The sequence below is a fragment of the Protopterus annectens genome, chromosome 9.part0 (assembly GCF_019279795.1).
Source record: "Protopterus annectens isolate FY-2018-M chromosome 9.part0, PAN1.0, whole genome shotgun sequence".
Lineage (NCBI taxonomy): Eukaryota > Metazoa > Chordata > Ceratodontiformes > Protopteridae > Protopterus > Protopterus annectens.
The window spans coordinates 1,495,977,108-1,496,002,062 of NC_056743.1; the positions used below are offsets into that span (position 1 = coordinate 1,495,977,108).

The 24,955-nt window shown below is 40.4% G+C and overlaps 1 protein-coding gene across 1 annotated transcript in view; it reads left to right on the top strand.

Annotated features, from left to right (window-relative positions):
* Window positions 1-24,955, top strand: part of LOC122812137 (shiftless antiviral inhibitor of ribosomal frameshifting protein homolog) — a 773,241-nt gene that overhangs the window by 434,521 nt on the left and 313,765 nt on the right. Inside the window, exon 6 of the mRNA XM_044084441.1 lies at window positions 20,674-20,709. Coding sequence (XP_043940376.1) covers window positions 20,674-20,709 — 36 coding nt within the window. The remainder of the gene's footprint in view (window positions 1-20,673; window positions 20,710-24,955) is intronic.

Consider the following 24,955-nt stretch of genomic DNA (forward strand, 5'->3'; position numbering starts at 1 on the left):
TGTCCTTATTGATTAACTCCATGATAATTCTTTCCAAGACTTTACATATGAGGCTGGTCAGTAATTTCCAGGGTCAGTGTAGTGTCCTCCCTTATCCAGGGGGATGACTGTTACGGTTCTCCACTTACTTGGTACAAAGCCTGTGTTTAGGCTGAAGTTGAACATTGTTGTTGGGGCTTAACTAAATCATGCTTCATGATATTCAGGATGTATTTGGGGATATTGTCAGGGTGGTGCAGCGGTAGCATTGTCACCTCACAGCAAGAGGTTCTCCCGTTTGATTTTCGGCTGGAGCGGCTTCTGTGTGGAGTCTGCATGTCCTCCCCGTGGTCTAGTGGTGTTCGAAAGACATGTGTAGGGCATGCCTTCATTGAAGGTTGGGCATCGAGCTGGCACCTTGGCACTGTAAAAATCTACTGCCAATCATTAGTAGACCAGAGTTCTGCTGTGGTGACCCCTAACCTGGAAAAGCCGAAAGAAGAACTAAAAATCTTTTAGCTTTTGAAAGCACTTTTAGGACTTGGTCATATGTGGTTGCAGGGACTTCAGTTTCAAATATTGTTGCAGGATAAATGTAGTAGGAGAGGAACATAAAGTTTGATCTGAATTTATCAACCAGTAAGTTAGCTATATCTTCAGCTTCAGTGTATTTAGCATTGTTCACAATCAGCTTTGCACACTGCTTTGTTGTGCTCCAGAGATTTTAGGTTCATAGGTTCATAGATGCGTACTAGGCTAATGGAGCCTTTACAAGCTTAGCCCATAGAAGTGCCCTGGCATCATGCCACCTGACGTTAGTTCCCAGTGACTCTATCAAGTACAAAACTAAAATAGGCCTTGTGATTATCTTTAATTTGAGTAGCTATCTTCACCTCATATTTGGCTATGGTGGAATTAACTAGGCACCTGAGTCATTTGTTTATTTCAATGATGAAAGTTCTATTATTCTAGGAATTACTCTTCTTCCTTTTGGCTAATATTTTTTCCTTTTATTGTATAGTTTGTTGATGTTATAGTTGTTCTTTGTGTTTCACTGTTGCAGTCATCACATTTGGGTTATCCCTGCCAGGGTAGCCCTCGGCCAGCCCGAATACCAGAGGCTTAGTATTTCTGCATCGGTTGCTGCCGCTTCAGGATTGACATCAGGTCATCAGTAGTATAAAGTAAGGCAGCCAACACTATTACATCAATCTTTCATGCCATGGAGCCTGAAGCAGAAGCAGTTTGCACGAGTGCTGGTTGGCTGCTACCTGAGTTTCATCTACCAATTTGAAGCTGAAGTCTTTTAAAGCTAAGTACCCTGTTGGGGATCCTTTTTTCTTGCACTAACCAATGTCAGAAAAAGTTAACAATTGTCTCGCCTGTGGAAAGCACATACCACACCGAGACTTTCATTCTTACTGTGTCACTTGTTTAGGCCCAGACCATGACGTCCTCCGCTGTCACTTCTGTGCTTTATTCAAAGCCAGAACTATCCATTGTCAGGCCCTTATTGTAGCTAGATGTTTTTGCTTACAGTCCTCGAACTCCAATATGGCTTCGGTAAGCCATCCAACTGCAGATCTTCCTACAAAATGTAAAGCTAAAGACAGAAACAGACCGCAAAGGTCTAAACCTACCAACGATGCTTTTGTTAAGCTAGTTGTCAGTTCTCCGGTCCTCAGTGAGGCACTTTCGCAGCCCCTGATGTCCACTTCTGTGGATTCGCAGGCTGCTACCAAGACCCTTTCAGAGTCCGGTATGCCGCAAAACTCTTCTTCAACTAAGGATCCTGCAGTCATCTCTACCTTAGATGGGTCCGGAGCCGCTGAGCAGGCACCGGCTTCCAAGGAAGTCCTTCGCACTACCAATTCTCGACACAAACTGTCTTCTTTTGTGACTACCGTTCTTTCGAAAACTACTGAGTTTCTTAGGCCCAGGGTATGAACCGCACCCAAGAAACCGATGACCCAATCTCAGGCACCAACTTCCTTGCCTTAGTCTCAGATGCTTAAAATAGTGGAAGACCTTATCATGCTGATCAGGGGAAGCCAAGCTACCTCCTCCAAAAGGAAAAGAGATCTGTCCCCTGTCATTTTGTCTGAACAAGAGTCAGATGACTCTGATGCATCTGAATATGAAGATATGCAACCACTCTCTACTTATGAGGATTCTAATGCAGAGGATTCCATCCCTTCCGCCTCTCCCCCAGAGGATTTTTCCTTTGGGGAAACCCTTCATATCTTAAGGGAGCATTTCCAATGGGAGAGTCAGGACTACCCTCAGTCTAAAAGAGACTCAGGGAATTCTTAGATCTTCCGTAGCACAGACCCTTGGCCATCCCCCCAGTCTTGGATGTAGTGGAGGATGTTCTCCTGGAATCCAGCTTGACTCCTGACACCTTCCCTCCTGCACCCAGAAAACCAGACAGGTACCATAGAGTCCCTGACTCACACACATTTCTTTTTAAAAATCCTACTGCTGACCCTGAGGTAATTTCTCAAGGGCCTAAAGGGATTAAAGCAACCTCTGCTAAGAATCCCACCCCCTCAGATAGGGATTTCTGAGCACTAGACAGATGAGGTAAAAAAGTATACACCTCAGCTACTCTTGCTATCAGGGCATTAAATTGTCAGTTCCATATGCTAAAATTTCAGCAACATACCCTAGAACTCCTCAAACAAAAAATGTTTTCCTTTTTTGCTTGTGCAGAATCTAAAGAGTTACAAGAGTTAATGCATTCTGCAAGTCAAGTAACAAAACACACCTTGCACTGTGGTTTTGACACCCTAGAAGCTTCTTGCAAGGCAGCAGTCACTGGATCTGTCATTAGAAGGCATGTATGGGTTAAGGAACAGCCCTTGCCAGACCATATCATATCTAAATTGTTGGATGTTCCCTTGCACAAAGACAACTTATTTGGCACTAAGGCAGAAGAGGTCTTAAAAGACAGTTAAGGATTTCTTACAGATCCAGCCACCCAGGTTCAACAGGCATTGTCCCATCAAGCACTGGTCCTTTCCTTCTCCCATTAAGCCAGTCCAGTCCACACCCTGGGGATCCTGCCCCCTGACAACAGCTACAGGGAATGCAGAGATCTAAGCAGTGGACTACCTCCACTGCAAATCCAGGGAGTTCTAAGCCACCCCTTATAGTACGAACTCACAATGACTCATCTCCCCCGGCCCCTCCCTCTGCCCACCTTCACTTACCCCAGGAGGAAAGCTCTCTTTTCACGCAAGCACCTGGGCCACCATTACCAATGACTGCTGGGTTCTCAACATAGTGTCCCAGGGATACAAATTTTCTTTCCACACCCTTCCTACCCCAAAAAGGTTCCCAGATCTACCTCCAAACCAGTGGGCAGAGGCACAAAAGCAAGTAATTTCCCTGCTGTCTATGAAGGTAGTAGAGCACGTTCCTGTAGAACACAGAGGCAAAGGTTTCTACTCCAGACTTTTTCTGGTATGCAGAAAAGAGTGCACCTGGTGCCTCATCCTCGATCTATCCATTCTAAACATCTTTCTGGGGATCCCAAAATTCAAAATGCTCACCCTCCAGCAGCTGCTACCCATGGTCTCCAAGGGTGCTTGGCTAGCCACCCTAGTTCTAAAAGAGGCCTACCTTCACATTCCTATCAGGGAATCATGCAAGAAATATCTCCATTTTAGGGCAGGATCTCAGCACTTTCAGTTCTCTGTGCTTCCCTTTGGCTTATCTACTGCTCCCAGAGTTTTCACAAAATGTCTTGCTCCGGCCAATGCCTTTTGCAGACAAACGAATATCCAGATTTACCCATACTTAGACAACTGCCTAATTCAAGCAAACAGCCAGGAAAAGCTGCTCAAGCACCTGGCCTTTGTAAAGTCCCTACTAGCCTCCCTAGGGTACACAGTCAACGAAAATAAATCCAAACAGGTGCCCACCCAAAGGATCATATTCCGGGGAGCAGGCCTGGACATAGCTTCCCAGATGGCATTCCTTACACCAGAAAAGCAAAATTTCCTGACAGTCTGCTTCTCTCATCTAGCCACCAGACCCCAGCTATCCACAAGAAAAATCCTGCAAGCTTTTGGGGTTCATGGCATCTTGCATACTACTCATTCTATATGCCAGACTGCATATGAGGAAACTTCAATGGTACCTAAAAAGCCTTTGGTGTCAACATTCTCAAGACCTGGGGTCTCTTATACCTAAAATTCCTTGCCTCAGAAAGATTTTCTTTGGGTGGCAACAGCATGCTCCCACAACAAGGGACTTCCTTTATCACCACCCCCACCCCCCAGACCCTCACCACAGATGCATCAGACTATGCCTGGGGTGCACATCTGGATGGCAGTTGCATACAGGGCCAATGAAGCCCACAGCAAATCCGTCTGCACATCAAACAAAATGAGATGATGGCTGTCCAGCACGCCTTGATAGCTTTCAAGCCCCTTCTCTCACCAGGGGCTCTCCTGATCAAAGCAGTCAACACCACTGTAATGTGGTATATCAGCAAGCAGGGAGGGACTCACTCCTACCCTCTATGCAGGCTGGCCATGACCCTATGGTGAACAGCTGCTGCCCTGCAACTCCGTCTGTTAGCACAATTCCTACCAGGTTCTCTCAACTCTCTGGCAGACCAATTAAACAGAAAACTTCTGGACCCACACGAGTGGCAGCTCAACAGAAGACACTTCACCCTAATAACTCAGAAATGGGACACCCCAAAGGTCAAACTCTTTGCCTCCCACATCAACCATCAGCTCAGCAAATTCTGCACTAGGGAGCATCACTGCATGGCTTGGAAAATGGATGCCCTGTCCTTCCCCTGGGTCAATATATCGGTCTATGATTTCCTCCACTACCTCTCATCCCCAGGGTACTGCTCAAAATAAAGGAGGAAAAACCAAGGACAATTCTTATAGCTCCAGACTGGCCTTGCCAGCACTGGTACCCCTTGCTGTGCAGCCTGTCCCCACTGCCACCATGGCATCTTCCTCAGATTCCAAGTCTCCTGACCCAGAGGGTAGGGGAATTCATGCATCCCCAATTGCAGACACTCAATTTAGCAGCTTGGCTTATTCCCTAACACCCGATCAATCTGCCAACCTCAATAAACAGGTTCTAGATGTTATACATGAGGCCAGATACCCTACACTAGAAAGTCTTATGCTGACAAATGGAAAAGGTTTTGCACCTGGATTCAGGCTAAGGGAGCCAATATGGCACAGCCCTCCCTCCCTCTCATCCTGGATTACTTAGCTGACCTACTACACAGTGGCCTCTCTTTTTCTTCTCTTAAAATTCATGCCTCTGCTATCTCTGCTCATTTTCCTACTGAGCAACCAGAAGAGTCTCCGAGCTGCAAACACTCATGGTTGTGGAACCCTTCATCATCTTCCATGCTGACAGGGTATCCCTCAGGACTAACCCATCCTTCATACCCAAGGTGGTGTCCAGTGTGGCTCTCAACCAATCCATTTGCCCACCTTTTTTCCTAATCCCCAGAAAAAAGGGGGAAAGGATCCTACACAGACAGCTCAGATTCTATCTATACAGGATTAAATCCTTCAGAAAGTCAGATCAATTGCTGGTTAGCTTTGCTACATGGGCAGAAGGCAAAGCCATTTCCAAACAAACCATTTCCAAATGGATAGCACTCTGCATCCATTTCAGCTACAAACAACATAAACAACATGGAAAGCCTCCCCCCAGGGGGGTCATTACTCACTCCACCAGAGCAGCCTCCACCTCTGCAGCTTTCCTCAGAGGAGTCCCCACCAGGGGCATCCTGGAGGCTGCCACCTGGACATCTGTTCACACTTTTTACCAAACATTACCACCTGCCTCTATTCTCCAAATCCAGGGCAGAGTTTGCCTCTGCAGTCTTGCAGGGCATCGTAGCCAGCCCCTAGTTTCCTTGACTGCCTCCACCCATTTCCTCAGCTTTGGGAATCAACCCAAATGTGATGACTGCAACAGTGAAACATGAAGAACTTAGTACAGTTGTGTACACTTACCATAAATGTAGATATTCGAGTGTATTCACTGTTCCAGTCCTGGTTTCCCTCCCTCCATCCCCCTTTTTTCTTCTATTTCCTTACAAGGGACATATTGATATTTACTTTCTACTGGTGGGGTTTTTCCACCAGAACCTGGCTCCTGCTTGGGGGCTCCTGACAGGTTAGGACAAGAAAAACTGATGTAATGGTGTCGGCTGCCTTACTTTATACTACTGATAACCTGATGTCAGTCCTGAAGTTACAGCAACCGATGCAGAAATACTAAGCCTCTGGTATTCGGGCTGGCAGAGGGCTACCCTGGCAGGGATAACCCAAATGTGATGACTGCAACAGTAAATACACTCGAACATCTACATTAATGGTAAGTGTACACAAGTGTACTTTCCATCATGGGGTGTGTTCCTGGGGTTTGCCCTATACTTGTATCTGCAGGGAACAGCTGGAACTGTGCAGCTGTTATTATGATGGTACTCTTTGGTAGAGTATGATTCAGCATGACCAGTACAATTTCTAGGGTTTGGTGGGGATGTGAATCTCGCCGGAGTACCACTTAGGAGAAAATAGTTTATCTTAGAGAAGTTTCTAAATATACCATGGGTGGTGAGAGCCTCTGGTTTCAATTTTGTTTCAAATCAGGCAGCTTTACGGTCAGACCTAACAAGGGATGCTAACACGCAAGGGATGATGTGAGATGCATCCATACTGGAAAGGACAAGGTCCAAGATATTGTTTCTTTTAGGGTTAGTCTGACAAATCTTAGCTGCTACCCAATCTTCCTTTAATTCAGTAGAGACATGGCTCTCCAACAATCAGCTCATCCTTAACCCAAAAAACCCCAAAACTACTACTCTTTCTCCCCAAAATAGCTAACTGCATCAAATCTTCCTTTTCTATAATGTCATTAAACAATACCCCTATTCTAGTTGAATCAAGTACAATACTCCTAGGTGTTACCATTGATGACCAACTGAAATACGACCATCACATTAATTACTGCATCAAGAAAATTCATTAGAAACTAGGACTCTTATATAGAAACAAAACATTTCTCTCCCATGAAGCTAGAATCAGACTTACACACGCATACCTTCTACCATGCTTAACGTACTGCTACCAAATTCTTCCTAATCTAAACTTTTCTCTACTATCAAAGCTTGAGTCAACGTACCACAACATAGCTAGATTTGCAGCTCAACAAACCTATAAATCCCACCACTGTCTATCCCTGAAACACTTAAACTGGCTTGAACTACCCCACCTACTCCTGCTCACACAGCTCTAAACCATACACTCAATTTTGTATCAGCCAGCCTACTGTCCTGCCCTGTCTTCTCTCATCTCTCACTACGTCTCTATAAAATCTCAAGAGTTCATCCCTTGCTCTATTAGATATTTATAAACCCAAATCTAAATCAGATCAAAACATATACAGCTGCCATCCTTCTATAGCATGGAACTAACTCCCTTTAGAAATGAGAAATCTGAAGCATCCCAAACAATTTAAGTCGGCCATAAAAGAACATTACAAACGGCGATGGATCTGCTATGCTCTCATCCTCCCTGATTACTCTGCTTCCTTTTCCTATGCCTTCCTGACTTCTATTCATCACTACACTTTCCTTTACCCTACTCCTTCCTTCCTATTATCCACACACTTCCTTTCCTTCTCTGAAATTAACCTCCTTTAGACATCATTACTGTTTAAGTTCTTTAAACACTTGCTTTTCTTTTCTGTTGTCTCTTTTCTTTTGACTTTTTAATGTTCGAGCAGATAGTGTCTAGTCTAGAATTACCATAGTTAAGTTTTTATTTTTTAAACTTGAATGACTAACTTTAACTTTAACTTTGTTAATGGTAAAATAGATCGTGTTTAATCTTTTATACCAGTTTGTATAATTTTTAGCTTATTTTTATTGTATTGTGGAGCTTTTCTCCCTGAGACTCTGCTGAAAAAGGGCATTGACTCAGTCAGACATTCCCGGTCAACAAATGTAAAATAAATAAATAAATAAATTGTTCTAGGGCAATGGTATTGACAAAGTCCTGGAATCCCTGTGATTGTGCATTAGTAGCAATGTAAGTTTCCCAGTCAATAGTTGTGTAGTTAAAATCATCTAGGAAGATGGTATTAAGATTAATACTGAGTGACTGCAGCTCTTGTAGACGTATGTTGTGGCTTTCTTGAGTATGGAAACTTCCTGACAGTGATTTGAATGTGAAGAAGCTCTAGTGCCTCAAGCTGCTTAACCAGCCTTGACGTGAGTCTCTCATGGATGAAGACTGAAACACCTTCTCCTTTTCCCTTCTGTGCAGTGGCTGATATAAAGGTGTGGAAGGCATTATAACCCTGCACAGCTGGAGTGCTCTCCACTGCTTTAAAGTATGTCTCAATCAATACACAGACATCTATGTCTTCAAGGGTGAGGAGAGCTTGTGGAGATTGGAGTTTCTAGTTTAGGCTCCGTCCATTGATCAGCAACACTTTCATGTTTTCTTATACTTGTTTTGTTATATTGGTAGGTTTATCCAGTTGGCATTGCCTAAAAAGGCCCTATGGGGTGGAGCACGTCCTTGACAATATATTAAAACCTAGACGGACAGGTGCAGGCCATCATTGGCAAAGCAGTAAGGTCTGTTGGACATATCCTCTTAGGCTGACAAATATTTGACACCCTTGGAATGACACCAAAAATTAGGTAAATTAATAAAGTCAATTATTTTTGCTTATATTGTGGCATCATTCTTGGAAAATGTTGAATGCTGCTCAGTGCTAGGCTCATACCTGCCTGGAACACATTGTACAAGAGGTCCAGCATGTTTCTCTTTATATAATACAAGGAGGTACAGCTTAAGTCATTGACACCCACATGTACTTCAAAGACTTGAGTGTGTGAGTGATCTAGTGGATCCTGACACCAAACAAGTAACTAACTGTCACTTTTTAATTTTCAGCCTGGTAAAAGGTACATCTGTATGCCTTACAATGAAGTCACCGATGACTGGTTTGGTTGGGTAAGTGCCTGCCTTATGGGCTCAGCATCCGTGACTTTGGTGGTCCTTGTGGTATGTGTGGTGGTATGTTTTGTAGTTCTATAGTGCTGTTGAATCTACTTTATGTCTGTGTTACATCTTGGAGGCCTTTTACACTTAGGCAAGTTAACCTTAAGAACCTCAGTATATGCTGGATTATGTGTGTTATGCCAGACGTAATATGGTGTGATGTGTTTCTGTTGATCCTTATGTCAGAGTTATCTGTGCGTGACATTTTTGCCTTCAGTGATACTACACTTGTTCTCAGCCAAAAGGCCAAGAAGCAAAATTATATATATATATATATATATATATATATATATATATATATATATATATACACACACATCTCTCATACATTGCATTGTGTTGTTTAAGCAATAGGTGAGCAACGGTTTACTATGGTATGGTCGAACCGGACCCCATCGAATGATGGGATCGTCGACCCATGTACGCGAAAACGACAATGTCGAATTCTGACATTGTCGAAATATGACTTGTCTTTAACCATGAAACGGGCTTTAACATGGGTCGAGATAGGGGAGAGAGTTATACTTCAACAATATCGGGTTCGACATTGTCGCTGTTCGGCCTCTGGACTTTGACTGAAGTGGGTTTGGCCAAACCCACTTTGACCTTACCATAGTAAACTGTGATCAACTGTTAGTATGTGGCAATTTCTACGTTGTCTCAAAATATGAATCTCAATAAGGCTTGTCACAGAAATTGTGGGGAGATGTTGGCCCATGCTTTTGACAGGAAGAAAACTCAGGGGAGCAAGGATTTCCTTTTGGATACAATGGTTACTACAGATAGACTTGTTACTATGGAGAATGGGGAGGCTGAGTTACTAGGGCTGGGGTGTGTGGATATCATTGTCTTGGTATAGCTGCAGCATGAAATATGTACTTGCACTTGGCCTAGGTCAGATAGACCTTCAACCTAGATTATTAAGGTTGTTGAGATTTTGCAGGCTACTTATATGGAAAAAAGCTCTTGCATTGACAACTCACTATAGAATGAGTTGAATAGCAGCTGTGCACTCAGCACAGCTTTTGTCCTTCCCTTTTTGATGAAAAATGGTGTTTGCAATGTTTGTAGGATGCCATGTTTGGCACAGCTTGTATTACTCAATTCAGGGTTTTCCACACGAGTCTTGAATAAAAGACCCTAGGAGGGCACAGCACAGTGCACATTATAGGAGATAAGCTGAAGAGGAATTCAGTCAATAAACAGCCAGTACATCAACCAATGGTGTTTCAAGACACAGAACCTGTATCAAAGTACAGTTGTCTAACCACTATGACTAAGTTACAGGTCTAGGGGAACTTGTAGGCTAGAGATTTAGGAGTTTTACATTTACAGTGGGGGCAGGGAGAGAGTGTAATTACTGTATGAAAACTGGAGGGAGCAGCAGGAAAGGCCATACCAAATGTAGCAGTGGGTGCTGATAGACTGTAACAATTTCAGCAGTAAAGAACAGTAGTAGTTAAAACGGTTTACCTTTACATGTGCGTATTGCACACGGGCGACCCACAATTATTCGAAAGACAGTTTGCAAGGTTTGCAAACGTTGAATGGAAGGAGGTTCGAATGTGCAATGTGCGAATGCACAGTGAGATTCGCTCATTGCACATTCAACATTCTGGGGCAGATTGCACTATAGTGGGGAGTTGGAAATGGTTCCTTTCCCCGCTGTAGTGCGATCTCAGAGTTAGAATAATAAAGTAGGTGGAGTGTGGGGGCACAGCCCCCCACATGGGGGGTGCAGGGGGGGCTTTATCTAATTTTGTTGTTGATATTTATGTTCGAAACTCAGCGAATCGACTGTTCGATTTGCTGCTTTTCGAACATTAACAACTGTCGCTGTTTCCAGTTTCGTTTTTTCGATGCGAATATATGAATAGTCGCACAAGTGTGATTCGAGATTATAAAGGTAAACCGTTAAAACACACAGTCATACCTCATCTCTTAGTGCAAAAAATCTGAACAAAGCCTGACAGAATGGAAATAGGGGCAAATTTTAAAAATTGCTTTTATAAACTTATAAAGTTGCTAGAGTAACAGGGATTGTGTTAACATACATTTTCTGAATGATTTGAAGTCTGAAACTCAAATGTGTGTCATTATTAGGTGACTTAATTCCTCAGATTATCCCAGTGATTTGCCAGAAAACCACACATTGTATGAGGAACAGACCAAAAATATAGGGCAAAAATCTAGACATTCGTTAACTCAGTAAGTGCAGCTTTGGGCAGAGAATAAAAAAATGTAATCTTATACAGAAAAATGCAGTATTTCAATTGGATGATCATAGATCCTGCATCAAAATAAGAATATTGCTACCATTGCAAATATTGTTACGAGACAATGGCACCACAGCAGGCAGAAATTACAGGTGAATGTATTCCCATCAAAACACACAAATCCACATCTCAGTATGTCTCAAGCTATCAAGCCCATAAGGTGAAAAACTCTGAAACCCAGTATTCTGGTCATAGAAGACTCCACTGTGAGACATAGTGATGTCCCTCTTACCAGGCTGGATAAGGAGAAGGTTACAGTTAGTTGCCTGTTAGGGGCTAGGATCTGCCAGATCACACAAACACTCAGGTCACTTACCCATAAGTACCAGTATGACTCTGATAGTCCATGTGGGCATGAATGACCTGAGATGTACCTCCTTGGACTATGAGAGAGATGTGATTGAACACTCAGAATATGTGTCATAGGCAGGTATAAGCCTAGCACTGAGTAGCATTCCACCATGTCCAAGGATGATGACACAATACCAGCAGGAAATTATAGACTTTAACAATTGGCTTAACTACTGATGTAATTCCAAAGCAGTCCAGTACTTATAAGCCTGGGACGACATGGTTGACAGGCCACGCTGCTTTGCCAGGTATGGCCTTCACCTGTCACCCCTAGGCTTTCAGATATTGGCCAAAACATTATCCACCCCTATAGTGCCTTTTTTAGGCATTGCCAAACAGACAAACCTTCCAACATAACAAAAGCTAGTCAGGAAAAGCTAAAGGTGTTACTGTTCAGTGAACCTAAAGAAGAAAGTGCACACCCCAGAAGCTCTCCTCCCTCTGGAGAATGATGCCATCTGTGCACTTACTAAAACATGGTCCACAGCCATGGAAAGCACTCCAGCAGTGCTTGGCTCTAATGCCTTTCATACTTTCCGACCACCCACTGAACATGAAAGGTCAAAAGGCGGAGGTGAATAAATCTACATAAAGGAAACCCCACCTCAAGGCTGGTCAGTCAGTATGACATGCTTGAGCTACTCCATGTCCAACTAACCATAGGAAATATCCATTACCATATTCTTGCTAGCTACAGGTCCCTCATCACTAATCAGAAAACCCATACATCATACTTGAACTTACTTGAATAATTCATCATCCAACCCAATACTGTACTCATGAGTGATTTTAACTACCCCTCCATTAATTGGGAGGCATATGGAACCACTAACATGCAGGCCTAAAGATTTCTTGACTTTGTAAATTCAAATTCCCTAAGCAGCTAGTTTGCACTCCCACTAGGGGAACAATATCCTAGAACTGGTATTTACAAATATGGGAGACTGCTGCCCCCCCAGCCCCCACCCCCATGTAATATCCTCACTGGTAAAGCAGATTGTGAAATAGTCTCACTTGATGTAAAGGTGAAACTAGTCCCCCCACCTAACCCCAAAGCTTTAAGAACTTCTCTAAGGTAAATTACCTCCATTAAGGGATGGCATAGCTAGTTTCCAAGCTCCTCCATATCCAGAAAACAGAAAAAAGTCATGGAGAGGTGTACATAAAAGCCACGTAAACCTCATAAACAATTGCATAGAAATGGTAGTGCCAGTCCAAAATAAATCCAGGTCAAACCACAAAAACAGGCCACCTTGGAGGACCCCCTGCTATTAATAGGTTTTACAACAAAAGAAATAAATTCCTGTTGAGAAGCAAGAGGGAATATGCACAATCGAGCAAGAAGTCTCTCACTAGTCTAAACAAGCAAATCAGGGAACTTATCAAGCCTCTGAAAGTAGACTTTGAGGTAAAAATAGCCTCCAAAGATAAGGATAACCATAAGGCATTTTTCAATTATGTCCACAGTCTTATGGGCAGTACCAAACAATGTGTGGAATTAGGTGTAGATGGCATCATCTATGCTCGGCCAGAATATATAGCAAATCTGCTGGCTGATAAATTCAGCTCAGATTTCACCTCCCCATCACCTTTGGTTCTATCCTCAAGAAATACCCTCCACCACTTTATCGCCAATTATCACCAAAGACCAGGCTGTCACTGTGCCCTCTAAATCTAAAAACATGGCTTCAATGGGCCTGATGATATACCAGGTTGCCTGTTAAACAGCTTAAATTAGGACTTATCATATCCATTGGATCTCTATTTAACCACAGTCTATGGACTGGCTTTGTTCCAGTAGAGTGAATGACAGCAGCAGTCATCCCTCTACATAGGCTGGTAAAAAAGCCACTCCTTCCCTTCCCCTGCTTGTCTCCTCTAGCAAAGAAGCTGCTAATCAAACTGGTTAGCCTGAGTCCCAGTCATGGCTCCTCCCCTCCGTATCATGGAACGAAGAAACAGATGTTAGTTTCCAAATGAATGACAGCTTCCCAATCATGCCTACACCAGAGTCAAGATGGCTGAGAGTTTCTTATATCAAATGATGATCATCTGGTTGCAAATTAAATTAAATAATCATGGCTGAGTGTTTTAAAGTTATTATTTTTTATTATGTTCACTGACAAGTAAATAAACCATGCCTGTGTTTGCAAGGCCATTGTTTGGGTAAATGAGTCTCAGTTCATCAAGACCAAAGTAAGTAAGCCTTATTCCCAAAAGGGGACTCACAGATATTGAGTTTTAAATTACTCCAGGGAAGTGAGATCTCAACAAATTTTATTAAGAAAAAGGATACATGGGTTCTGCATGGATCCAAGAAGAAAGTACTATTTTATCTTTGAGCCCATTCACTGAGACAGACTTACAAAATTAAGTTTTGAGTTCTGATTATGCATGCTGTGGCATTTAACGTATTCTGTTAACTTGAAAAAAAGTTTCTTGTGAAACGACCAATGTTTCTTGTGGTTAGCAGATATTAATGAACAGATACCTGTAAATGTTAAACAATTTTCCTTGGCACAGCTCCATCCTTTTGTTCCCACTGAGATAACTGGATAATTGATGTTATTTCATTTTCTGATCTTTAGTTTTTTGTGCCCATTTTCCTAGTCACTGCAGTACCTTTAACCATAATACTATTCAAGGACACACACACACACACACACACACACACACACACACACACACACACACACACACACACACACACAAAACAAATATGACTCAAACTGATTTTTTATGGGGGTTGGCTGTGTCTTACACTCCATCTAATGTAGGGTCACTGGTGCCACATTTCTGTGCTACCTCCGGTCTTCTACAGCACAGAAAATATGCTTCTATTTTCTGAAAGTTGTTGTGACCTCTGATTTAGTATATTTAGTAATGGTATGTGGGACAGAACCCCACATTAGAGGTGCAGTGGGTATAGCTCCTTGAAAAAAATGATTTAATTGATTGATGTGGCAGTCAAATTTGGTGACATGACTGTAAACTTAAGAAACTGGGATGCAGGAAAATAGGTATGTGGAAGTAAAAGAAGTATCCAGATAGTATGATTACCTTGAAACTCTCTTACAGATCTGCACTGCCACTATTCAGAGGTTGTTCAATAAGATCCAGTGTTATACCTGTCTCACTGATGCCTGCATTCACCAAACATCCTGTTATTTATCTAGTACAGAAATACTCCTGCCCACACAAGTAGTCGCCTTCCTTTTAGCCACATTTATCTGCAAACATGTCTTTATAGATTTCTTCCCTCCACCTGCAGAGAAGCTTACAGACTCCTTCCATCACTGTAGGTTTACAGTTTGGTACTACGTGCTTATGATGACCCCTATTTGGAGTCTCTTCAAACACAAGGTCAACCATTATACATCTCCATATAGTGTGAAGCCCCTTGCCACCTGATGTTAGGATATCAGAAAAGTTCTTCTGAAACATCTCACTGAATCCACTTAGTGTAGTTGCTTTTCTGACTGTCCATTACTAATAAGCAACCCCCCCCCCCACTACTCCAGCTTCTATTTCCCCTATGCAAAACTAAAAATTGCTATGCTCTTAGTGTAACTTTATTTTCATCAAAGCTAAGGTTTTACCTTTTTTCTAGTTTTGTGTTTTAAGTCTATTCTCATTGTACTTTGTGTATTTTAATTGAATGTGCTTACTGTAAACATTTGCAATCACTGTTTGCTCTCAGTTTTGTACACAGTAAGGACTTTTTGTCCTTTGTTGTACCAATAACCTGGGTCATAGCTGAAAGGAACTTTGGACAAGCCCATCTGCCCGTTTCACAAATGTTAAACTAATCTAATACATAAAAGGCAGCATCTTCATTTTAGGGCAATACTTTTTTTGCTGCATTTTTATTTTATTTTAGTTGTTTGAGTTGCATAAATATTGCATAAATCAAGTTTTGTACTGTAAGCTAATGTACATGCCTCTGACTGATGGGTGACATGCACTTCTTATCTGACAAATGTGCAAATACATTGCAGCTAATGTTTCTATACCTTCAAAGTTTTGCTTTTGTTGATGACTTGTGTTTTAGGTTATAAAATTTCTTGTAAAAAATAGACATTGACAGACAACAATTTTTCATCACTGACTTAATTGCCAAGCTGTCCAACATGTTTGTGTAATATAAACTTTTTCCAGATTCTGAGACAATACTTCCACATTGTTCATTTCATTGGCTTTCTTGCCACCAAGCAATTATGTTACTATGCAGCTCATTTCTTATTTTACAGTATAATACATCTTAGATTTTAAAACTGAAAACTTATGGAAAAGACAAAGCAAGCCTCAAGAACAAGAAATGACAATGGGTTTCAGGGGATTTGGAAAAAAAACTGATTTTGTGAAAAAGATTTGCAAAACTTAAAGAAAGAGGAAGGTGTTTCAGTTCTTTAAAGAGGCAACTAAAATTGCTATCATCATCAACCCCCTTTTCCCATTTTTTACATGGATTGGGATGTTGCAAGAGCTGTCGCTATCGATTCTGATTCAATGTCACTGACCCACCTTCCCTCACACAATCCATTCATCTCTTTACTTGATGCCTTTGTTTCCTCTTGCCTTCTACCTGTCATTCCAAAATCTTCTTCGCCACATTGTCGTCTGCATTCCTGCACATGTGCCCAACCTACAGTAATCTGTTCTCTTTGACCTTCTCTGCCATTGGAGTTACTTGGGCTTCTGATCTGATATCCTCATTTTTTTACCTGGCCCACAATGCACCCTACCACTCATCTTAGTGCTTCATTTCCCTCACTTCTCGATTCATCAACTGCTCTGCACTTCCAAGGTTTCTGTATCACACAGTAGTATTGGTCATACCACAATTTTGTACATCTTCTTCAGATTCTGTCTGTAGTGCCACATCTTCTGCATACAGTAGTTTTATTGATCTGTCCCCTTTAACCTCTTGGTAATGTAGTCCATCAAACAGTATGAACAGCAGTGGGCTCAGAGATGAATCCTGATGCACACCCACTGTTGAACCCCTCTGTGAGTGAAAAAAAACATTCATACTTGTGTCATTGATTACATGTACATAGCCTATACTAACTCTACCAGTGTTTCTGGGATTTCACACCATCACAGGACTGCCTAAATCAGCTATCTTGGGACCTTATAGATTCATAGGTTCAAAGGAGAATACTAAGTTAACAGCTTAAAGGCCCTTGCAAGCTTAGCCAACATAACCCGATTTTACCCAACATATAATCATATGCTTTCTCCAAGTCTAGCAATGCCTACTAGGACTCTCTCCTCATCTCTAGCTTTCTCACAACTAATTGGCTCGCTGCAAAAATTAGGTCAATTGTACTTTATCTTCCATTTTACTTTCTACTACTATGTGTGTTCATTTATCAAACACCCTTTCCAGAATTTTCTTAGGTTCATAGGTTCATAGAGGGTTACTAGGATAACGTCCCTAGAACACTTACAAGCCTAGCCATATTTATCCTGAGTTTCCCCAATTATTGGCTGTTAGGTGAATAAAGTTCATAGAGGTAAGCATCTATGGTAGTTAATACTGACCTTTCCCTGTCCAGGAGGGACATGGGTGCCACCCCAGGAGCGAATTTGCGGTCACCCATCCACTGATCTAGGGTGCGTTTGAAGAGGATCAGGGAGGAAGCTTGCTCCAGAGAAGTGTCAGTCTCTGGGAGATGTAGCTGTCTGTTCAGTATGACCTGTTCATGATGTCAAAGGCTAGGTTAAGATCCATGGAGTGAGCGACCCTCATGCAGTTTGAGTCACAAATGTGTAGCATTTCCATCAGGACTGGGTCAGAGACTGCCTGTAAGCCAGACACAGGTCTTCCCTTAGCAACCTGTATGAGACAGATGACAGTGACAGGGCTTTCAGTGTTTCTACATAAGACTTGTTTTGTGTATCCTGTAATTTCTAGGTAACAAACCTCTGTGGTGTTTTCAGTTGTTGCAGGTGTCTGGTGAGGTGCATGCAAAAGGGAGCATTGTACTCAAATACTGGTCTGATGAGGGCTGAGTATAATGGAATTCTAACATCCTCATGCAGTGTGACAGGAAATTGATACCTCTATACTGCTCATGGTTGTGACTGTCTACTTTGCTTTTGTACACCGGCAGTAGAATGCTTACTTTCCATTCATCTGGGATATGCCTTTCTCTCCATACTGCTATGAGCAACCTCTGAAACCATTTAACTCATTCAACATCTTAATCATATCTGCTGTGACCTCATCTGAGCCTGCTGCTTCTCCTGACTTTATTTTTCCTTAGCACTTTTCTTATTTATTCTAGGGTGGGCTCTCTTCCTCTTTTGTTGTAGGCTGTTTCTGGGGCTATTCAGCTTCTGTGTGGTTTTCTTCATTCAAAAGTATCTGGAAGTACTCTTTCCATCTGCCTTTGATGCTCTGTGGATGGGTGAGCAAAGTGTTGCTGGCATCCCTTATGAAGTGTGCTTGATGACTATCTTTCTTTCTTTACCTTGCAATGTGATAGTTTTTTTTGTGCAATCCACTGAATTACTTTCCAGAACCTGGTAGAGAGCCTCTGACACCCTGTTCTTTGCTATTGCAAATCCTCTCTCAGCACCTTTGTTAGCTAGACAGTATTCCTTCTTAACCTGGTCTGTATTTTCTATTTCCCACTTTTTCCTGAAATACTTGTTCTATAGTCCTCACACATATTGTTTTGAGGTGCTGCCATTCTTCTTCATCTCCACCTATTTCCTCTTCTTCCTGAGGTTCTAGACCCTGAGTATTTCCTTGAATTGTTGTGCTTTCTGTCTCGTCAACTTCCAGGTCCTCAACATAGTCTCTGTTGACCTTAGATCCTTTTCTGACCACTGCTTGCAGTGTGACCGAAAGAGTCAACTAAAATGGCTGCAGAAAAAAAAAAATCCTCCATACTCGTAAACATAATGCACAGCTGCATACAGCAGCTGTATTCTCTATATTTATGTGATTAGTATGATTCTTAAACACAGATAATGCTACTGACAAGAAAAAATACTTTCATGAATTGTAAACTCTCACTCATTGTGCACGTAGTACACAGTTGTGTGTTATGCATGCCAGTATCAAAGGGATGCTTGAGCAAATCTGTATCTATATACTGTACTTATGTCCCGCATGGTGCCTTCCCATCATCTCAACATCACTCCGTAGATGTGGCATAGAACTGGCTAAGATCTACCACTGTCTGCTACTGAAGGTTAGCTTTCATGACTGCATTTAGTCACACTAGCAAGCACCACAGTGCAGTGATGCTAAGGCTGTTAAAGTCAGCGAAAATGGTGTCAGATCCTGTGTAGCATTTGTGGACATGTCTTACAGTAGTCAGATAGCTGTACAGTAGTGATAAACGGAAGGTTTTGGAATGTACTTCTGTATGTAGTGGTGCAGAAGCTATTAATTCTGTTTTATTTTCGTTTCCAGGAATGGCATTGCACTGCTCTGTTACACTGCCCACTGCTTCATAATCATATCAGGGAACAATTCATGAACTTTTCACCCACATTTGCCATGGCCGTGGTACAGTGTACATTAGAATAGAATGGTGACAAGCAAGGACTGCCACTGGTTGCAGTGCTGTAGCATCACTACCTCAGGGTGGAGGGCATGTCATTGAAATAGCAGCTTTGATTGCACAATAGAGGTGTGTGTTACTAGTATATGTTTGCTATCACAAAAAGAGTATTTTATTGCTATATTTTATCATATCACATTAATGTCACCCAGTTCTGTTATGTTGAGGAAAATATCAGCACAAGAGGACAATTGGCATATGATATTCTTATTTATATGTCCAACCATGCTTGGTATTATTCATTTGTATCCCACTGAGGAAGGGTTAATACCTGAATGCTTTGTGGACTAATACATTTTACCTGCACTCTCTTTCTTTATCAGTTATAGTTTTGTGTATTTTATTCTTATTTATATGCACATGATCCACAGTTTTACTTCCATATCTTGTCGCTGCAGCAGTGACATTGATACAACTGATGTGTACTTTGAGGATTACATTTGTGGGGTCATGAGGTCACCTTATACCTAAAGTGTTTCAGGTATGCAACAGACTATGCCTATAGTAATGGGGTTTGCTGCACTTCTGTGAATTGCACAGCACGTGGTGCATGGGCTTTACCTCATATCGTCCCTAAGTAATTGAGTGCTATGTTTATGAATTGTGCCCCATGTTTATAAATGTGATAGCAATGAAAACTAGACTCCTTTTAATATAAGTAAAGTAGGAAAAATAATATACTTAGACGGTCAGTTGGTAAATCAAGGAGAAGGCAGCAAGATCATCTAATACTGGGGATTGGTACTTTAAATGTACATTAATGATAAGGTGAGTAAAACATTTTTACATAGTTCTGAAGACTAAAAATGGAACTGAAAATCAATGTGCTTTTTCGTCTGAATCAAAATATGTCAAGCTCATTTCATTGAATGAGCTTTCTTCAACAATTTTGCTAACACAGCCATGGTTCTGTGACCTCAGAATTACTTATATTTGTTTACAAGGTGCAGATGTTTTTTCCTATTTTTGCAAGCAGTAGAGGTGTTGCCTGGTCCATTTTATTTTTGCTGTTAAGTGATATGCAGTGACATCTGAGACATTTATGGAACTGTCTTTTTGTCATTAAATTCATGTGAAGAATTATAGCAGGTTCATTCGTCATGCAGGTAGGCTTAAATGTAAACTAGTTATCTGCATTCTACTGCTATCAAATCATGAGGGCTTTATGAGAGCCAATAGAGAGAAAGTGCAACAAATTACAGGACAATGCAACTGCCAAGGGAGAGTTCCCTCCACTGATTACAGTATGGATGCTTGTACCATACCAACTAACCTATTTTTGATATGCTGTAGTTATTCAATGAATAATAGCAATACAAAAATACTGTTGTAGTTATTAAACTTTAAGCTTTCTGTCCCTGCAGTAAAAGAGTTGATACTGGAAAGGCTAAATGATGGCTTCTGTTTCTGTTGCAGAGTGAGGAAGATGAAGATGATGATGATGCAATTAAGGTAACTGTCTATTATATGGAGCTCTGCAAATGAATGCCTGTCAAATGTTTTATTTTTGTAGTTTGATTCATGAAACGTGAGAAAAAAATACTGCACGGGGAAAAAGTCAGTAGAGAAATTGTAATGAAAATAAAGTATGTGAAATGCTTTTATTGCATACATTGTCATTAATTATTGTTTTTTAGAGTCATATACTAGGTATAATACTTCAGGCATACTGCTTATTTAGCAAAAGGAATTTTGGAAAAGTTACACCAACACCAGCTATAAAAAATACAACAAAGTAGAGTACTGCAAAAAAACAAACAAATAAATAATTAAATAAAAATCAGTGTATAAACTTTAAAACAAGCATAATTTGCAAATTGTATCTGGCAGCATTAGTGAGGTGATGTTCCGTACAACAGACTTTAAACTACTTATGAATATTTTAGATAAGCCAGGAAAGACCTGCTTTGATGGACAATAATAACTTGTTTTGTTTATCTCAACCCTCCCTTCCATGTTGACCCTAGCACCTTACATTGCTCCAGATCTCCCACTGACCTACTCATTCCCAGGAAAGTAGACCTATAACCCATTTTTATGTCTTCCAAGGTGACAGTCAAGTGCACTTATACTGTTAGCTGTCATTGTTGCAATAGGGATCATGCTACTCCCTCTCTAACCCCTTCTGTTGAAGCTTGTGAGCTTCATCATAGCTACCTCACAGTGGGTGCATGCTTGCTCTCACACATGCCAATCCCCTCATAAGCAGCACTTCAATGTGCTGCATGGACTCATTAGGGTCATTGCTGTGGATGATACAGCTGCACTTATCTAGGAGTCACCAACACAGCAAGCACAGGTTCAAGCTACCTCCCTCCAGGTTGGGTGGGGACTCTGGTTACTTATTCCTATCATCCCCTGCTCATCTGCCTAATATTTCCAGTATCAGTGCTGCTAATCAAAATGTGTTGTTTGTGTTGTAATCAAGACATTAGCACCCTACAGTATAGGAGTGAGAAAAAAAAATTACTTTGGTCTTAATCACCATTCCCAAAAATTGTCACTCATCATTCTCCCCCTCACCCCTTGCTTCCTTAGTTCAAGGATGTTAACAATCCTAAGGGTCAGTGGGGTAGTTTGTGCTCTGCCTGAGGGACATCAGACTTAGGTTCCTTGGATAAGGACCTGAAGATGGCACTGGCTGACATCCCTTTGTAGCACTGATAGCCACCAGCTGGGGGATGGTGAACGCTCTGGATTTTGGCCTGCTGTGGACTTCTGCATGACAGGAAGTCCTATGACTCAGTACTGCAACAATGATGTACTTGACCATCTACATATATGTTAAATTATCTACACAAATGTACTTTCTGTGTGTTGTTTGCCTTTTAAGCACTGAAGGCTTGAATGAGACAAGGAAGCATAATTTCAGGATTATCTAAAAAGATTAAAGAAGTTTAATTTCCAACTTTTTCTTTTCTGGCTGATTATGAACTTTCTGAAGAATGGTAGTTGGAATCAACTACTGTTAAAGATAAACCTAGAAGTACTGGAAGACAGAAAAGAGTGCGCCATTTATATCCCATATTTTTTTCACAAGAAACTAGGGTCACAGGAACCTAATCATGCACATGTGAATGAATTAAAGACTTTGAGCTCGGTAAATATTATAATTCACTGCTGAGAGGGAGAGAGTTGTATATGGCAGTAAAATACCAAAGCAAGAACTGAGTTATCAGAGGTACATGATTTGTTACCTATAATTGTTATATATAGTTAAAATATGACTAGCAGTACTTGTTAAATCTTTTAATTTCAAAAATTGCAGATAAAATATTCGTATCTAATTCCCTTATCCAATTGATAGTGCTTCTGCCAAGTAGGCATTATAAAACCAAAGCATTAATCACAAATGTTTATTACATATTCTGCATGAAAGCAAATTGTCTATGCCATAACTGGGGCCGTGTTAGGGAAAAGATCATCTATCTGTCAGCCGAATAATGAACAAGCACTTCAAAAGAGTCACACAAATTTTTGACTTCTGAAATTATAATTCTTGTTCATTTGCCATGTCTGTCATATGTTTTGTAGAACAAATGATTCAAAGGATTAATCCAGGTTGGAAGATTTGCTAAAGATGTAAAATAATAATTGAGCAAAGTCAAATATGCTTTCAGTTCAGTAACATCTGTAGGAGATTGAGCCTCCACAGTAGTTTTTACTTTTGTTCCTACAAACTGAGATATGTGTATCTACTGCACATCTTCTAAGTATTGTATTTCTTTTTTTCAAGAAAAAATGTTCCTTTTAACATGTAAGCCTACATCCTCCTTCAAGTCCATACGTCTAAGTTAAGCAATACTTCTGTAGTACACACTAAGTAACTAGGATATCATACAAATACATGGCAACATGTAGTTCACCTTGTAGTAAATGTTCTATTATTCTTTGAATAATAGTAGATGCTGATAACACTCCAAATGTCAGTGTTTGTATCTACACATTCCTTTATGAATATTAATGTTAAAATATTTCTTGGACTTGATCATTCAAAATATTTTTTTCATATGCATGACTCATACCTAATTTCAAAAACTTTTGACGCCCCCCCCAGCCATACAAAACATCTTCGGCTTGAGGTATATATTATCTGTTCCAGAGCACCTTCATGGCTGTTGAGGAATGGATTAGACATTCCACAAGACTAGGCTGTTCTGAATACATGCAGGACTAGTTATTTCCACTTTTAAAAGTTTACTTCCTCTTTTTGCTTGCTATGCTTACCACAAGGAATTGATCTTGGTCCGAGAAAGATAAGCAATTTGAATACTAGTAGTAATCCCTTTTAACATGACAACTCCTTTAAGTTTCTTGGTCCTCATTTTCAGAATGCATATGCTTTATTTTTCCTAAATTTAAAATAATTTTGTTTAGCCAAAAGCTAGCTTAGGCTAGTACCTTTAAATATTATCAAATATAAAGTGTATTTTAGTTTTTTTTAATATATAAAAAAAATAAAATCTGTAACTCCAGCTATTGTTAAATGATCTTCCAAAGTTTTTCAATATAAGACCATCTGGTTAAAAAATGTGTTACTTACAGCCATAACTTTTAGCTCATTTGTAATGGATACTCAGATTCCAGTATTAAACTCAGAATTCACATGTTCACCTTCTGTCATCAATTGTACCATGAAAGGGTCAACATTTAGTAGACTTAACAATGAAAAGCAGAGAGAGGCAACCACCAGGCTTCCAATAATCCAGTCTTGTTGTAAAATTTAAAAGTCTTTTAATACTTGCACTAGATAAGCGCTTTCACTAACCGCTTCATCAGACCTTGAAAATTTGTTTAAACACACAAACCCTTGCTTATAAAGCGAGCACATGATGCAGGAATAATCATTCAATTAACATTTAAAAACATACACATTATATAAAAAGAACCTTCATAACATGAATTTCAAAAAACAAATTCACTGTTCATCTTCCAAATAAATACTGAAGTAAATACAATTCATATAATACATATATGCTTTCAAATAAAACTAACATCCTAACTCTACAACTATAAAACATATATATACTGCTACATTAATAAATACTTATCACTAAACTGGTTAGTAACATTAAATCAGGCAAGGTTGCATGTCTAGATGAATTTATGTCAGTCTAACTAAACAAATGCATGCGTCATACTAAGCTAATGAATTCATATGCGTCCTATGTTCAAATTCTTCAATCAAAAGACGCAGCTGTCATAAATACTAGTATAAGTAGAAAATACTAAACAATAAAATAGCATTGTGCTATGAATTATAATATACATATTGTTAGCACAATAGTTACATTCGAACTAAAGTCATCATAAGTCCGAGTGCATTTGTTTAGCTAGACTGACATAAATTCATCTAGACATGCAACCTTGCATGATTTAATGTTACTAACCAGTTTAGTGATAAGTATTTATTAATGTAGCAGTATATATATGTTTTATAGTTGTAGAGTTAGGATGTTGGTTTTATTTGAAAGCATATATGTATTATATGAATTGTATTTACTTCAGTATTTATTTTGTAGATGAATAGTGAGTTTGTTTTTTGAAATTCATCTTATGAAGGTTCTTTTTATATAATGTGTATGTTTTTAAATGTTAATTGAATGATTATTCCTGCATCATGTGCTCGCTTTATAAGCAAGCGTTTGTGTGTTTAAAAACATTTTCAAGGTCTGATGAAGCGGTTAGTGAAAGCTTT